At 32.2% G+C, this 19,245-nt stretch overlaps 1 protein-coding gene across 1 annotated transcript; it reads left to right on the top strand.

Annotated features, from left to right (window-relative positions):
* The first annotated feature begins 1,699 nt into the window (after positions 1–1,699).
* LOC132747438 (lactose-binding lectin l-2-like) lies at positions 1,700–16,132 on the top strand. The gene is made up of 4 exons (XM_060736820.1): positions 1,700–1,990; positions 5,569–5,612; positions 13,383–13,470; positions 13,998–16,132. Exons 1-4 carry the CDS (start codon positions 1,840–1,842, stop codon positions 14,222–14,224), a joined length of 510 nt encoding a protein of 169 aa, XP_060592803.1. The 5' UTR covers positions 1,700–1,839; the 3' UTR covers positions 14,225–16,132.
* The last annotated feature ends 3,113 nt before the right edge of the window (positions 16,133–19,245 follow it).

The following is a 19,245-nucleotide window of genomic DNA, read 5'->3' as shown; positions in this document are numbered from 1 at the left end:
ACATTATTTTTTTTGTCTGCACATCATTGCATTCACAAGTTATTCTGTATATAATGATGTACTATGTGCAATTTAACGTTCATTTCCGTTATGCTCATTAAATATTTGTCACACCATTATTATGTTTTGTACGTATTTCACAAATATAGGAGATTCGTATGAGTGACAATAGCAAGATGAATTGATACAGGTCGGTTAAAAGACTTATCAATATGTTTATAGATTGTTTACATATTGCCCAGAGTAACAGCCTAAAACATAATTGGTCTTTAGAGACTTTCTACAATATTCATATGAAATAATTTATGAAACTAATAATAAAACAAACATTACATGATTAGAATGATTACAAATATCTCTGTATTTAGTCAAGCACTTAATTGAAAAATTGCATTTTTGGGCGTTTTATTAGCTCACCTGAGCACAAAGTCCTTAAAGTAGAGATTTTTGGTTGGTAGTGTGTCCCTCGTTCGTTGTCCGTCGTTGTCCACAGCTTCTTTAAGCAATATCTGCTCCTAAACCACTTGATGGAATTTTGTCAAACTTTACAGGAATGATAATTAGGTGGTCCTCTACACAAGTTTTATATAATACATGTAAGTGGTTCTAGTCTGATGTATAATTAGGTTACAGGAGCTAAAATAGATTTAAAAAATTAGATTTTTAAAAATATATTCTCAGAAACTACAATACCAAGAATATAGATATTTGGCATGTAGCATCACCTTATGGTTCTGTACAATAAAGATCTTGCCCCTGGGGTCAATATGGCCCCGTCTTAGGGTCACATTTTTGCAAAGACTTGTATAATAAAATAAATGTCTCATATATCTTCTCTCTGAAATGAAAATTCCAAGAGCTTAGATATTTTACATGTATCATCACCTCGTGTTCCTGTACACAATTTATATAAATCACGCCCTTTGGGTTAAATTTGTCCAGCCCTGGAGGTCACTTAGTTTAAATAGACCTGTAAAGGAAAATACTTGTAAGTCTTATTCTTGAAAGCACAATGTTAATAACTAAGATATTTAGCAAGTAGCATTGCCTAGTGTACCTCTACAAAGATTGTATAAGTAATGCCCATTGGGTCAAAATTTGACACGTCCTAGGTGTCACTTATTTGACATAGACTTATAAAGTAAAACAAAATTCTTCTTCTTTAAAATGACAATGCCAAGATCTTAGGTATTTTGCTCGTAAAATTACTTTGTGATCTTCTACAAAGGCTCTATATAAATCATGCCCCTTGGGTCAAAATTGGCCCTGTCCCGGTGTTACTTAATTTATTTTGACTTGTTTAGGGGAATACCTTTAAGTGAAAAAGCACTTCCAAGACCTTAGAAACATAGCGTGTAGCATTGCCAAGTGGATAGCTATAATTGATGTATAAGTCATGCCCCTTTGGTAAAAAATGACAACTCCCTGGGGATCACTTATTTTACAGTTATGAAGTCTGGAGTAAAAAATGACAACTCCCTTTGGGATCACTTATTTTACAATTATGTAGTCTGGAGAAAAAAAGACAAACCCAATATGTCTTCATTACTGGCTTTATCCTTTCTAGCAATGTATCTCAGGTGAAAGATTCAGGACCATCATGACCCTCTTGTCAAATTTTATCAACTGAAAGACTAAACACATTCACATTACTTTGCTGGTTATTACTTGTGCAAGGGCAACATGAAGAAATATTGCTTAAATATCTGTTTGTTTCTTTTAGAAGGCTTTGTTATACTTATAGCCTGTCAAAACATAAAGTTTTCAAAAAATGCCGATTTGGAAGGGTTTACTTGTCCCACGATAAATAAGGATTTTGAAGAAAATAAGTTGAATAAAATGCAGTGTCTGACAATTTGTGCTGATAGCTCGTCGTGTTTTGGCGTGTTCCACGACGAAGCTTATATGCACTGTGTAGGGTGCAATGACAAATTTCTTACCAATTCATCCGCCCCATCTCTGGATGGAATGAAGTACTACTTTAAGCAAAGTAAGTAATAAATTTTAGTTATTAATTGTAAGGAAGAAAAGGTTTGATATTTCTGGAACTTTTATAGTTGGATGTCTAAAGGTTGAGTTAATGGTGACATCGTATCGTGATAAAAAAACGGTTAGTGGAATTAGAAATTATTCGTTGACAATTGGTCCCCCCAGTTATCTCTTACTTAATTATAGGGGTGTTCGCTTATTTATTTATGTATTTATCTGATATGTCATTTTGCAGCTATCTTTGACAGGCAGATTTAAATTTTATATCTGTTATACCAGACTGCTAAACATCAGTACGTGTTTTAAAGATATCATTCTAATTTTTCACTCAAGAAACGTTTTAAAACTTTTCTTCAATCAAGCATGCGTAAATTGTTAAATCCGTTGTGCACATTTTCGTTTAAACATTTATGAGCATTTTTCGTTAAAACATAGTTTATTTCAAACAAATTCACAGCACATTTACAATTGATAACTTGCATTATCTTATTTTATAGTTTTATTCTGCTAAATGTCTATGTGCCCCTAGAATACCCTTTCAAAAATGAGATACCCTTCCAAAAATGAGATAGAATCAGAACGAAATAATAACAATTCATATTCGCTATTTACATGTCAATATAATTAAGGTAGTTTTGATATTCACATGTCGGACCGTATATGTCACGGATCGTTTATGTCACACATGTGGGACATAATAGGCCGAATTAATAACAGATGTTTTTATTTATGTGCCATATACGTTTCTGCAATTTAGTAGTAAATGCCTGACCGTATATGTCAAATATTTTACACAGTAAACTAACATTATCATCGCCGTTTTACCCTAGCTTCAACAACGTTAATAATACATCATAATCATCATCATCATCATCAACAACAACAACAACAACATCAACACCATCATCGTAAATTAGTAATATATTTGTTTAAAAACATGCCGCCTTGTTTATCATTTTACCAGTAAGATGACACTGTGTCAACACACAGTGACTGGCTTTGTCGAAAATATGTCCGTGCGCCTGTGCCTGAGTACGTGCGTCTGTCCGTCCCGGAATCTTAAGTGTTGCCCCATAAATAATTTAGTTAGGGGTCGAACGTTGATTCGGGCAGTCATTCCAGAGTTATTGCCCTTGACTTTGTCAAATAGGAAACAGTCAACTTGTGTCGTGTGTAGCATCAACAGTATTTGAACTAGGGGCATGGTCATGAAACTTGTAAGTTTATCTTACGCGCACAAAGCGCGATTTTGACAACTACTTTACAAATGGCGTTATACCACTAAATAAAATTTATTATTTACGCAGTGACTTAGATATGAGCAACATCAAAACTTTTAATCACGAAAAAACGATTTTTGAATTTTCTTCACGCTGCAAACCAGATGTGAAATTTTACAATGGTGCGCACAAGAGGAGATAGTATGAATGGCGTTCTGTTCACTCCACATTTATAACTTGCTCCTTAAAAGTTATGTTATGGCTTAAACAATCATTTTCGAAATGACAATTAAACGCGTTGAAGTCGTTTAAAAAAAAAACTGTTTGACATTCTACGTTTGGTTTTTGCATGGTTGCAGCATAAAAGCTCTAGCAAGATGTGATTTTTTCCTGATAAATCACTGATGAAAGTATGGACGATACAATGATAGGGATAGTGGTGACCAAATGGCTAAGATGTTTGCTTCAGGATTGTTGGTTCGAGCCTAACTCAGGTCATGACTATGTTTCCTCATTTGATACCAGTACTGGTTTGTTCCAGGAAGCGGACTCGAAAGTGATTAATATAAGTTGAGAAAAAACCTGTTTCGCAATCGAGCATAAATAAATATGTTTATACAAATAGCTTGAAGATTTGTTAAGGGCCCTGGAATTTTTTTGTTCAAGCAGCTAAAAAAAAAAAAAAAAAAAAAAAAAAAACAACATTTTAATGCAAGACGAATATATGTTTTTGTTTACAGGGATATTGCAGTACGATACTCATGAAATGTGTTTTGCGCTTATTTGGTGAAATATTTGTTTATTTTATACGCTTTTAAAATATTCTGTGAAATGTTTGTTTATTTTATACGCTTTTAAAATATTCTGTGAAATGTTGTTTTATTTTATACGCTTTTAAAATATTCTGTGCAATGTTTGTTTATTTTATACGCTTTTAAAATATTCTGTGAAATGTTTGTTTATTTTATACGCTTTTAAAATATTCTGTGAAATGTTTGTTTATTTTATACGCTTTTAAAATATTCTGTGAAATGTTTGTTTATTTTATACGCTTTTAAAATATTCTGTGAAATGTTTGTTTATTTTATACGCTTTTAAAATATTCGGTGAAATATTTATTTTATACGCTTTTAAAATATTCTGTGAAATGTTTGTTTATTTTATACGCTTTTAAAATATTCTGTGAAATGTTTATTTTATACGCTTTTAAAATATTCGGTGAAATATTTATTTTATACGCTTTTAAAATATTCTGTGAAATGTTTGTTTATTTTATACGCTTTTAAAATATTCTGTGAAATGTTTGTTTATTTTATACGCTTTTAAAATATTCGGTGAAATATTTATTTTATACGCTTTTAAAATATTCTGTGAAATGTTTGTTTATTTTATACGCTTTTAAAATATTCTGTGAAATGTTTGTTTATTTTATACGCTTTTAAAATATTCTGTGAAATGTTTGTTTATTTTATACGCTTTTAAAATATTCGGTGAAATATTTGTTTATTTTATACGCTTTTAAAATATTCTGTGAAATGTTTGTTTATTTTATACGCTTTTTAAATATTCTGTGAAATGTTTGTTTATTTTATACGCTTTTAAAATATTCTGTGAAATGTTTGTTTATTTTATACGCTTTTAAAATATTCGGTGAAATATTTATTTTATACGCTTTTAAAATATTCGGTGAAATATTTATTTTATACGCTTTTAAAATATTCTGTGAAATGTTTGTTTATTTTATACGCTTTTAAAATATTCTGTGAAATGTTTATTTTATACGCTTTTAAAATATTCGGTGAAATATTTATTTTATACGCTTTTAAAATATTCTGTGAAATATTTGTTTATTTTATACGCTTTTAAAATATTCTGTGAAATGTTTGTTTATTTTATACGCTTTTTAAATATTCTGTGAAATGTTTGTTTATTTTATACGCTTTTAAAATATTCGGTGAAATATTTGTTTATTTTATACGCTTTTAAAATATTCGGTGAAATGTTTGTTTATTATTCACTTGTGATGATGATAATGATGATAATAATGCTGCTGCTGATGATGATGGTGATGATGAAGATGGCGGTTGTGCTATTTACGATTCCGTCATTAGATTTTTTTTTAAATAAACGGTATTGTGCAAAACGGGTTTATTTAAGTAAAGAAAATCCTCATACGTTAGTATTTTCATTTTTATGCGCATTTTTGATGAGTGACAAATACGTTTTGGTGAGTATAGAAAAACTCAATCCAACCGAATATGGCACATTTTATGTTCCATATTTGGCTAAAGAGTGTGCCATATTCGACCGACACACCCACACATGAATGTTTCATATGTATATGTATATTTCATTTCAGGGTACATGCTAGTTACTGAAGAGAAAACATGGGGCAATGCAAGTGTAAGCATAACTTCTCTAACTTTGTATTCTTAAACGATTACTAAATTATGCTCGCTCGTTGAACGATATCAATCATTTATGACTGACTACAGAATATGGATTTTTCAGTTTCGACCCGTTTTACAAAAAAGTAGCTAGCTGCCATTTTCTATACTTTTTTGAAGTAATCCAGAAATAGGCCTAATGCTCGGAGAGTCGCTTCAGGTCATTCTTGAAAATCGGGCCACAAAGCATTAAGTGTTTGGACGGCTGAAAGCAAGACAAAACAAAAAATATTCAATCCTTTACCATAATTTAGTTGTCCCTTTTAAATTGCGTCTTCTCCATTCTAAGTTAAAGGTGTATAAAGCAATATATCTGATGCAAAAATTTTTGTTTGGATAAAAAAAAGAATACTTCCAAAATGCTTGTATGCTCAACGTCATTGTTAAAAGGATAAAACTATACTTAAAAAAGCAAAACAATATTTTGTTCCGGAACATTTCATTCTGTTTATGTACATTATTCATGTGTGTTAAATAACAGAGACATTCTATAGATTTATACCCTTAAAAAGGAGTTCAATATCGAAATTAAAAAGAACTATGACCAGTATAGAGTCAGGTGAGTGTGTACGGATGAGCAGGATAGCAAAGCTCTTTTCTGGTGGTAAAGGCTTATAAAAATGAGCAGGGTAGAGGTTAATAAATACACCTAATACCTATGTTACTATATATAGTAACAAAATCTAGGGTATTTAATGGCAATTATGGCATCTAGGTCATTATGAAATTTTGGCCGCCTTGCTACTCGTCATTATTTTTCCATAATGGTCGAGTTAATGAGCGCACAAGCAGAATGACTTAATCAACTCTCAGTGATTTTCAAGATGGCTGCTGACGTTGAATGAACTGTACACATAGTCACTTGCACACAACATATTATAAAAGTTAAATGGCATTATTAATCACAATCAGCAAAGTATGGTGGCTGATTTGTGCCATTTCGCGTTTTCAAAGCTTAACATTAAAGATTTATAAACGCAAGACAATACATGACCCTCAGAAATTCTAAAATTGATATTAGACTGACAGTAGGAAAGAGATCGGGTCGGTGGCATTCAGACCTAGACATCAGTCTCAAAAACAAAACTTCATAAATAACTGGCACTTGATCTTAACGTAATTCTCACAAAAATGTAAAGAGATGGATACTGTATTTATCGATAAAAACAACAATAAAACAACATTTCCTTATATTTATTTTGTGTTGTCATGTTTTCCAAGTTAATCGGATGGTTAAACTGTACATGGCAGGTATTTGTTTACATTGACAACTGTTCGTTTCTTAGAAAGGGCGACAACCAAGATTAGCGGCGATGTTTAAACGCCGTATTTCGGACATATAAATTAAAGACGTTAATACTTGGATGCTGCTCGCCATTATGCGATAATGGCCCCTCGAGTTCATAATGTCCTTCGGGCCTGCGGCCCTCAGGCCATTATGCACATCTTCGGGTCATTATCGCATAATGGCGAGCAGCAACCAAGTATTAACCTTTAAGTTAAGTACTAGTAACAGCATTGCTTGTTAATAATATTGATTGGGGCTGAATGTTTATTTAATTGCAATAATGTAATATAGGCATACGTCTATTTCAGTTAGTTTTGTCTTTGTTGATGTTTTTTTCTGATCGCCTTGTAATAATTAAAGTGGTCTCGTGTTAATGACCTTGCAATTTGGGTTTAAGAACTTAATTTTCATATCATGGCACATAATTATAGTGTTTCTACATATTTCATAAAACAATTGCTTCATATTCTAAAATCTGTTTCTATGTATTTCATAAAACCATTGTGTCATATTCTAAAATCTGTACCTTTTTACTTCTGTAAACTGCGATTGCTGAGAAATATATACATGTAACAATGAATGTTACAAACTTATTCATTACTTTCAATTAGATGTCTTAAATGTTTCTGTATATTTGTGAATTAACTCCCTTTAACGAATCATAAAGTCAGTATTTGCAATGATATTGTCCAGAATATCAACATGATCAATGTTTAAAATGAGAAAACCAACATAGTGCAAAATTTTCACATTTTTGGTTTTTACAATTTTCTGAAAATACAATAATTCCAACTTACTAACCTACAATTTTAATATATTTTTCGGTATTTAAAAGGTTTTAAATATCAGGTTTATAGCCAGAAAAAATAAATTCAAGGAAATGGCCCAAAAATCAAACAAAAATGCTACAAACACTTCAAAATTGTATATTAATATAAAATAATAACAATAATAATAATAATAATAGAAGAGGAAGAAAAAGACGAAGAAAACACAAAATATTTAAGGAAAACTTATGCCGTTTTATTACACGATTTTCGGTGGTTTATAGAAATATATCAGTGAAATAAAAACTGATAATTTCACTATTTAAACAGTGAAATTATCAATTTGATAATTTCACTGTTTTGAATATTTGAGCCCGTTACGTTGTTTCAGTGAAATACAAGCGTTCACAGTACTGGAAACCAACATAATGACGTGACGTCGTAAATGACGCCATTTGTCGTTGTTATGCGACAAAATTAACCACTCAGGCCTATGGCCTTCGTGGTCAATTCCTACGCATTAAAACTCCAAACCGGTGTTAAATATAGCCGATATACACCTCTCAGGCCGCTGTTATTTCTTAAATCAAAAAGGTGGAACAAATCTGTACGGGTAATAAACATGTGTATTGTTTCATTAAAACATTTGTTATTTATTACCCTTCCAGATTTTTTCCGCCTTTTTGATTGGATATTGATCACCCGATAGAAATTGATATAACCGAGCCAGACGGGTAATATACACATTAAATTTCCCCGATGGGTACCCCACGTTGTAAACAACATGCGCCGTGCGATGCGCGTACGGTTTGATTTTACGCGATATAAATTCCGATTTACCGGCCGTTCTCAGTTAGAATTTACACCCTTAATTTTTACTTGTCGCCACCGTCTATCCTCATTATTGCAGGTTATTTGCCTGTAAATCTATGCTGGTTTAAGAAGGTAGATGTTACCTTAAATAACACACAATAACTCGCCATTTGATCATGAATAATTGTTTAATAATATTCACCTAAAGTTACGAAAATGACAGGTTCGTGATTGTCGCCGTCCAATTTATAAAAAGTGAACGTGTATTTAGATGCTTTAATTGTATTGTTTTAATTTTCTTTGATGCCGTATTATTTTGGAACAATTCACGACTATAAATTTGTAAATTAGATCTCAGTAACAATAAGTCATAAAAAATGGTAAGGGATTAGTGTTTGTCGCCGGATAGTATGAAATGTTCGTTATCCTTTTAACCATATATTGCAAGTTAAGTGTTTTTATCATTGAAACAACATTAGATGTTCTTTTTTGTATTAATATCACAATATAATACTTTCATATTATCACCATGTTCATAGTGTGCACAATTTTTTTTATTATTTATGTAGAATTTAACGTTGTGATGTGGTTTGGGTTAAAATTGAAATGTTCGTTACCTGATTTAAAGGGTTTATGACTGCAATATGTACCCCCAGCACATCAAATGTTCTAAGTTACGTAAAAATTAGTATTTTATGCCAAACATGAAACATTTTGTTGCTGTTTAAACAACATTATTGAATCAGAAATATGCTGAGAAAAGGTTCGTGATGAAAGGTTCGTGCGGTGATATATTTTACTCGATGCCGCCTACACTATGCTTGTTTGTAAACGACTGCGGATAACAAACATATGTACTATGATGTCATTTGGGTTGAAACGTTTCAACTCTTTCTATAATGGTTGCTTATTATTCGCAGCGGATGTTATAAACATGATCGAGAATTCCCATCAAAACCCTTTGGCAAGTGATTTTGATACTTTTCATGATTATTAAATTTCAAGAAAATTTTCTATTGCCTACCGAATCACAAACGATATTGTTTTCAAATGAAATAAGCGAATTTATATTTTTATGATGTTTATCAATACCATGTCGGATTACAAACAAGGAAAGGTTCGTGACCATTAGTCACGAACCTTTCCTATGATAATTTATATGAATAAAATAATATATCTTATCCTGTAATGTATATAATATTATTTAAGAAAAATCTTGTGAGTATATCTTGTTTATACAGAAAAAGAACATCAAAAGAATGTCTGATTTTTACAAGACGTTACAACTGAAAAAGATGTATGTAAAAAATAAACCTCGTACTCGCCCGAAAAGCTTGTTTTATAAAAAAAAGCAAATAAACATTATATTTGTGTGATTATAAATTCAAAATATGAAGTGAATTTAAAACAATTCTATAAAGATAAATTATTATGATGAGGGAAACATGATTAAATAAACATTTAACTCCATGAAAGGTTCGTTGTCTTGGGCCACGAACCTTTCAAGTAAAAAAAACCCGTCTTTTTCAAGCTAGACGAATGTAGCTTTGGAATTACTTTTAGTGCAGACAATTATGCTGAAGTCTAAACCTGAAAACATGCGGTAATTCAGTAAAATATTAAAACAAGAAGATTCGGAAAAATATCAAGAATATATTATTACAAGCATGAAAATATACGTTGCTTCTTCAATGTTGTGAAATTGTGATTAACCTTTTGAAAACTAATATTTGCGTGACATATTGCAATGTCCAGTAGGCGAAGAAAAGATATGGCTGACCCAAGGACACACCCTAAAAGGTTATGAATTGAAGCCAAGAGAAACAAGATATTCGCGGAGGTCATTTAAATAATTAGGAGGTGACAACATTGAATTGGTAAATTCTTTGTTGGTTGCAAAAAAGCAGTTTCAGTGAATAACGAACATATCATTAGAGAAATTGACTCCGATCCTATAATTTGATATGCTTGCATTTTATAGCTAATATTTTTTTATACTAGCTGAATGTTTCTCTTCGTAAAAAGCTTATGTTTATTTGTTTTAAAAGTAAAATCTATTATTATTACCATATTGACACGTTTTCATTGGATTGAATTAGTTGTTATAAATTGAAGAAAACATTTATAAATTGTTTTACTACAGATGCCATTCCAATTTAATATCATTTTTGAGAAATGAAAAGATTACAATAGATATCATTAGGTAATGAATATAATTGTATTCGAATGTCTATATCCGAACTTTATATCTGAATATAAATGTATCTATATTAGCATCAAAATTTTGATTTGACAAAGAAAGGTTCGTTATTTTATATACCATATCTGAATTGAAAAAGTTAGTGAATATATGATTAAAATCTTAGCACCAGCACTGTATTTGATCTGATAAACTGTTCTACTTCTTGATACATGTTTATCTTTTAATTAAGTTGTTGTTGTTTCAATTGTTTTAGACTGATATGCTGTATTGCTATGTCTTTAGTTACTATCATTTTACATAAATACTATTCGATGCTTTATTTTACTACAAAATAATGTGAACCAGTATACTATAAAGTCAAGAAAGATAATGGGTTTTATACTCAATATCATTGTCTGATGTCTATATGTAGGCTTTGGGGTATTAAGTGGGATTCTTTTTTGTTTGAGTTTATGGTTGAAAGGTTCGTTAGCTTTACATAGTACTTAAATTTTAGCAAGGTGATCATTTACCTAACAATAAAGCATATACATCGCATACAATTGCTAGCAGAGATACTACGGTTTTTATTTATGCCAAAAACTATACTTATTACACTGGGTCGTAGCTCTTATAATAATGAGACAAATCGTAATCACAGTTAAGCAGTATATCTGGATTTGCACTTTTTGCATATGAGTTTTTAAAAAAGTATATAAGCTTAATTAGTCAAGTAATTCGTAATATCAATTGTACAATTAAAAATTTATGTATCATGTGATATTTAAAAGTAAATTCCAATAAGATATCATCAATGTAATTATAAACAGCCCTTTTTAGAGTAAAAGGTACTTTGTCACGAACATTTCCGGCATTTTAAAAAGGTAAAATGGATACACTTTTAAAACCGCCGATTTACAAAAACTACTTATATGATGTTGAAAATAATTTCAGTAGAACTTCACAGATGGTTTAAGTTTGTAAAAAGACTAACAGTTTTGCGTTTTTGCGAATCTGTATTTTTTATAAAATTTTGATAGGGGTGTAAATTCTAACTGAGAATGGCCGTTACAAGCACTTTTAAACTGTCAAATGATAAAAATTTACCAAAATAGAGTAATAATACATATTCTCGTCAGTATAGAAAACAAATATGACCTTGTGAAAGCTTGATATTAATTCCAAAAAAGTGCGTTCAACAGACTACTCCTTTTCTCTTGTTTATATCCGTTATGTTCGACAGATAACACGTCATGTATTTATGTGACGTCATGTTATGGTGAAGGGGTATCCTAAAGGGAATCTTATTTCGACGTTTCATTTGAATTAGCAATGATTTATTTTAAAATCGTCTTAACTCGGCACGGGAAGGGTAATAAAATTATTATTTTGGTTTTGGAGTGATATATGTGGATATATTACCTGCCAAGATAAAATATCACCCTCGCCTAACGGCTCGGGTGATATAAAATCTTGACAGGTAATATATCCACATATATCACTCCAAAACCAAAATAACATATATATTGTTAAGACCAAACTTAAACAAACACGCAATGAGAAAATTAATCTCAGTACCTGAAAAGTCAAATGTATTCATGTATGAAAACGGGTTGTTCAATTGATAGAAGAAACTTTGCCTAAAAAGCAATGATTTTTGTGCAATCAAATATTTGCGAATAATTTCATTTCGCAAAAATCGCAAATATTTCCACACATCGAAAAGTAACCACTTATACAGTATTTCTATTAAAATTAAAAATGCGCTGAGTAGCAATGACCAAACGTATCTTTGTATGCGAAAGTTCATTGCCCGGGAATTAATAGAATTGATCGAGACACAATTCAATATATTATTTACGTAAAAGCTTTATTTATGCGAACTTTCATTTCCAGTTAAATGAATCAAATCATTAAACTAAAATGAAGTAAGTCATGCATGTTTGAAACACCAAACGTTTCATTCTTTCTGTATATGTTAGGACAAATAGATCAAAACCAACACAAATTTAGATATCAATACATGTTTCGCTTTATTAACTTCATCAGTTGATACTTAAAGGAAATGACGTAAACATACAAAACAGACGTCTACGTAAATAGACGCCACATTTGGCGCGTAAAAGAAACGTTATAATATTACAATAAGTAAAACGTTTATTACTGTTTTATACAATAAAACATGTGCATTTGTTCTGTAAATGTTCATATTTTGCTGGTTTTATTGCCTGCATAATGTCATAGCTCATACGGGTTACTTGTGTAGCAAAGTAAACTCAAATACATGTCTAGATTAAGATCATATAATGACACTTATTCATTGAATCACACACACCGTGTACATAACAAAATTGTTCATAATTATATAGATAGTCCATTAAAGTGTGAACTTTATAAACTGTCGTATTTTTTCCGGCCTGGAATGAGTACATGATAGGAGCTTTCTAAGACCCCATACAAGTGTTGTTTTATCTGTTTTACTGAGTTGACTACAGTCATAATCAATTGTTCCTGGTCTTTATGTCATTTCTCTGATATAAAAATCGGCTGATTCTTTTTTCTTTTTATAAAATGATTTGATGGATAGGTTTATAGTTATTACATTTATTTAGCATTGACGACAATAATTAATCAAAATTTTATGCTGGTTATGACTTTTATGGTATTATTTTCTAGCTACACTGTCAGACTTTAGGTGGATATTTAGCAGACATAACATCAGAAGAGGATGAAATACACATAGTGGATCAAGTACTCGGCAGTGGTAAGTTCTTTTGATATCATGCATGTTTTTTTTTATAATTCATGTAATTGACCAGTTAAAGTTTAAATATCTTGGCTCCACATTTTATCCTACAGAGTTTGAATGGATCCACCAAAAGAGCTTTACTTGGAGTAAGAATGGTGTAGCATTCGAGTTCATATCTATTCTAAGGCATAGTGTGTATTCCTTTTGTAATGTATCGTGTATAATTACTCATTGGCCAATTAACCTATTTGGCAATTAGAAAATATGTAGGGATTTAGCATTTTGTGTGGACGATTGGAAGTCAAAATAATTTATTTACATTTTTGCTACTTTAATTACAAATTATTTCACATTTAGTCGGTTTTTAGGTAACAAGCATCTAACATGCTCTAAAAACATTATTAAAACATTATAAAATTAATGTTTGCCCTTTCTAAGGATATAAGAATTTGTTCGTTTCAGAGGCATAATATGCCTTTACTTAAACACATTTGTAATCATTTTAATATAGATTTTAAAAAAATAAAGTTATATTCTTTCAGACTATACTAATATCACTTGGATAGGAGCATCGCGCAACGAATCTGGGGGAACATTTTACTGGGAAGACGGTACACCCATCTCTGCCGATCATAGGATGTGGGGACCAAATGAACCTATGGACGACCGGAACGAGAAGTGCTTAACGCTGAGTTGGGAGGAGGGTGCGTGGGCTTGGCATGATTATCATTGCAATTTTGTTTTCTGGAGCTTGTGTGAATTTGACTAGGTTTTTTCGACGAAGTCCGTCTGAGATCGGTTTGACTGCCTCTAAAATTTTACAGGGAAAAACTAAATATTAGAAGGATATTCAAATCTGGGAATCTCATTCTATATAGTATATATATATAATTATAGTATCAGAAACAAACTTGCAACTTAAATTTCTCGGATATTTGAAATCTGTGAACTTCCTCCCAATAAATATTTAACACTGCTTTAAAAAAATAATTAATTATCTCGTGAATATCTTATTCAACATAAAAATTTACTGAATTATAAATGAATGAGATTCTAAAATGACGAGACTACCAAATTGAACAACGTCCAAGATCCCGGGAAAAAATGTACAAACCGAAAGAGACCATGTAAAAGCAGTTTTACCTCGTCCGAGATACTTCTTGTTACAAATGTACGTTAACTAAAAAAGTGTTTTTGCGGATTGATGCAGCCATTCTGAATTTGTATTGTTTTTTTAATCATATTCTATGGTACCTGTATGTTTGCTCCATTCACTGTACGTATTATTTATAGTGACAAGATCGGACAGGAAGAAAAAATCTGTATTTTATATTGTGATCCATGTAAAACCATTACAGTTTAGTTGAAATAATTATAGTGCAAATATTCGAGGAGACATATAATAAAATGGTTATTGTTAGAGTACATGTACATTGATTACAATGTAATTGGTTATACTTGATCTCCATAAGATCTTAATAAGATGGATTCAGTGTCTTGTGAAGTCCGGGTTATGTAAAATATACTCAGATGAAATACAAGTTCCGGATTAAGACACTATTTTAATTAACCCTATTTTTGTTTCCTCAATAATTGAATTGACGATATCTGGAGAGGAAATGATATAATTATTGTTTTACTTGCTTTCAAATCCAGTCTGAATTTCTTTGTTGTGAAATGTTTGTAATGTACAACTTATTCAATAAATAAAGTTTAACTAAATTGACTATAAAATTCAGTAACTACACTGTATATAATTTGACAATGCTTATCAATTTTGGGTCATTCCTTAACAAGTAAATATTAATTCTGGAAAAACGGAGTGAGAGAATGAACACAAGTTATTGGTCTAGAAATATAAATTAAAAAAAAAATTCCAGTCTCATCATGTAAAAAAACAAACCTCAGTTGAGTCCCATTAATATATAAGACTTATACACACAATTCAGGCTAAATAACATGCAAGATAGGGTTGAAAATTCTTATCGATTCCTGATAAAATAAATCTAGGGATTCAAACACGTCTATATAGTTTCCAGAAAAATGTCAGTCTTTAACACATGCAAAAGCGTTAAATAATAGATTTAATTTAAATGCTACTTCTGATTCATTTTACGGTGACATCGAAATATGTTTTTGATGGTTGATGTCCTTTCAGTAGGAAAATAACAGTGTTAAAAAAGAATATGGTTTCTGATTATATGATTAGATTTATTATGAAAACCTAGATGTGTTCATACGAGCAAATAAAATATTTACAATTCAGAACTAGATGAATTGACAACAAAATCACATTCAAAGTGAAACTGAATTTTAAATGCATGCACATGCATACAGTCTATTTGCATGATTAGAAATAAAATATGGGGATTCGGACAAGGGCTTCTTATTACAAAAGTAGTTTCACAATCATAAGCTTGATAAATTTAGCTTGAACGCATTGATCAATTTAACTTTTAAGATGCGATTTCGAATTTTAACACAACGTCTACTTTTGTCTATAAATTTACAGATAAAAAAATCTATTAAATTATTGATGGTCCAAATAATTATTCTTCACGTCAGATCTGACATCAGTGTTGTATGCATCAAATCAATAAATAATAGTTAAGGCTAATGCAATAATTTATCATAAAGGTCATTGTCATATAAAGGTCAGATTAAGTTTAACGGTCTAAAAGGCATTTTCCAAAGGGTTGTTTTGTCAATGAATAAATACAATTAGGAGCACTTTTAGAATCTGTCAAAAGACAATCCATGCTATAAAATCCAAACCATAGCCACAACCCATAAACCCATAACCCAAAACAGTGTAGCAATACCACGTGACATTACCGTCATATTCGGCATCATTTCCAAGACAAATATTGCTTGATTCGAAAAAGAAAATAGCCGTAAATATTTTATTTCTGCACCAATTTCTTTGGGATATGCACCAGGTTATGGGGAAGATATAAGTTTTTTCACAGAATATTGGATCCTTTTTTAATAGTATACTCGTATGAGCTGTTTTATCAAACACTTTGCATAACCTTGGAAGTTGTTTGTATAGGAGTGGACTTCAGTTGCAAGCTATTTCGTTTTCTTGCATTATCTGATCTATGCCATGGTTAAAAGGTCAGTTTTACACGGAACGCTAAATCCTACCTAAATATGTTTATATTTTTATTATTAATTGCGTAAAGTATAATTTCATTTATTAAATCTGGTATCGACTGACTTTTGTTTGAGATCGGTGAAGAGAGTGAATATGTTAATATTACTGTCATTAATCCAGCACGGCAAGAAGCTCGGCGGTATAGATGGATGTGTTGTTGGTTAGTCTATCAATTTCAAATTGTAGGGAGGGTAAAACAACCGCCGAGGCTACCCTGGCAGAGTCCGGGTCCTTAGATCCATCTGTATAAATGTGGGTTTGACCTATATATTTGTTAATCAAAATTTTGGTTTCTCGAATTATGCAAACTGCCGACAAATCAGCAATGAAATATGTTCCCTTTGTATACTGTGTTAAAGAACTTCGGTGTTTCGTTCCTCAGGCAACGTGTTAAGGCGTCCATGGCGGGAACCTCCAGGGGCCGCCTATACTCAAAACAATGTTTGAATTCTTGTGATACCAAGTCCTCCGCATAGGTCCTTGCGGTAAACAGCACCACAAGGGGAGGATTGGGGCCTCGATAAACCCATTCACCTTTGTTCGTCGACCACCATGAAACTACCTGTCATTGTTTGAGCTTATCCCGTCTCACCACAAACCACCTCTCCTCTCGGTCAGATCACGAAACACTCCTCTATGTCAAATCCCAGCTGCCCACTAGCTCTACCGAGGTCTGCTCCCTCCACTTTGAGAGCTCAAACCCGGGCATGCTAAACCTACTTTTAATGTTTGAGAACTTTCCTACTCTAATACCGGTAAAGGATACGGTTCGAAAGAACTATCTACGGCCTCCTCAAACACATATGCTATCATCTGGTCCCTAGCAGATGTGGGTTCATGGCAAGGGCACACACAAGGAGCCAACCAGAGGCGCAGCTTGTTTCTTTGAATTGCTATTTGGAGTCTGTTTAAATTAGTTATTTTTGCACAATAATAGATTTGAGCACCATAATCTATCATTGAACGTATTTAGGATTTATATATAGGAGTAAAAGGCTATTTTTATCAGTCCCAAAATCAGTGCCTTTTAACATCCTCATGACATTTAAATTCTTCTTACATCTGTTAACAAAGTCATTGATGTGTGGCCCGCATGTTAATTTTTGATCCAAAAGTAAGCCAAGAAATCGGACCGTTTTAACAAATTTAATTGCAGTACCACCTAAAAATACGTTCAAATTGTACTTGTTTCGATTGCAAAAAACGATGCCCCAGGTTTTGGTTTCAGATATTTTGAAGCCCGATATTTGCGCCCACCTCCATAGAGAGTCCATACCAGCTTGTGCATCCTTGGCTAGCTTAACCAGATTGGACCCTGATTTCCAGGTGCTGGAGTCATTGGCGAACTGGCTAATAACCATTCCAGAACCAGAGAGATTCTGGTAAGCCGTTAATTATAATAGAAAAAAGTAAAGGATCGAGCCCTGGGGTGTGCCACGCTCCACTAGCTCTGTGTCAGACATTGTGCCCTCAACTTGAACCGATATCTTCCTGCACTCCATGAATGACCATAGATACTGGAAGCAGGCACCATGTTTTTTTAATCTATACAAAAAAACCGAAGTGCCAGGTAAGATGAAAAGCTGCCGTCAGGTTCAAAAAGATTTCAAGCACTTGTCGTGATCTCGTGGTCGTTTGCTGAGATCACGTCTTGCTGTAGTTGAGCAAGTTGGTCTAAAGTGCTCCTCCCCTTTCTAAAGCCAAATTGAAAGGAGTTTATAATTTTTATTCTAAACGGGCCTTAACCATTTCCTTAAGCAATTTCCTTGAGTGAGATGTAAGGCTTATGGGTCTATAAGATTTTGGTTCATTTTGTCCTTGCCATTTTTGTATTTTCTGACCGAAGGTCAGTAAATACAAAGCTGACATTCAATCTCTGACACAGAATTTCACGACAAACCTAACAACAAGTAGTTCTCAAAACAGCGTAAAGTAGCGATTTAAAGAAAGAAATATTTTTATTTTGTTACAAGTAACCAACAAATTACAACGCATTCAAAGTTTAAAAGTAGCGTTGTCTTATAGATTTGTCAGTAAATGCACAATCACAAATTACGCGGATGAATTTGATTTAAATCAATGAAAATGCTATTTTTATCGATGTCGATTACCGAATACTACACAAATAAATCTGACTGCCGAGTAGTGGAATATATTGATTCTGCATGTCGGACTGTTTCGGCGAGAAGACTTTCGCTAAATTATTCAACAAGTTTATCCTGAACAAAATATCTCGAAATTATTAGGGATTACAAACCCGGAATGCAATTCTAAATTTAGAATGACTAGATTTTATTCAGGCTTATATACCTTCCAGGCCTCGGGGTAAAAATCCCCTCACTCCACACCCGGTTATACAGCCTAAGCCAGATGTCCAGCACCACCCCCCCCGCCCAGGCAGGTAGGTAATACCATCTTTTCTCGAGGCGGAATCACGCCTTTTATTTAAACTTGACCAAAATTCCGAAATTGTAAAAGGTAAATTTTTTAAGGCCTGTTATTTTCTGCCGGCTCATATATGGTTTTATTTTATGACTCAAACTTTGCCTGGTAATGTAAGGTGTCTGGTAACATGTTTGAGTTAATAGAGACCTGTTTCATCGCAGTGCTTTACAAAAAATTGAGCCTTTTTA

Source organism: Ruditapes philippinarum, unplaced genomic scaffold (assembly GCF_026571515.1).
Source record: "Ruditapes philippinarum isolate M1 unplaced genomic scaffold, ASM2657151v2 ctg368_1_1_1_1, whole genome shotgun sequence".
In the NCBI taxonomy this organism is placed as follows: domain Eukaryota; kingdom Metazoa; phylum Mollusca; class Bivalvia; order Venerida; family Veneridae; genus Ruditapes; species Ruditapes philippinarum.
Note: the sequence above shows the minus strand (reverse complement) of the source record. Positions and strands in the feature narration are given on the sequence as shown.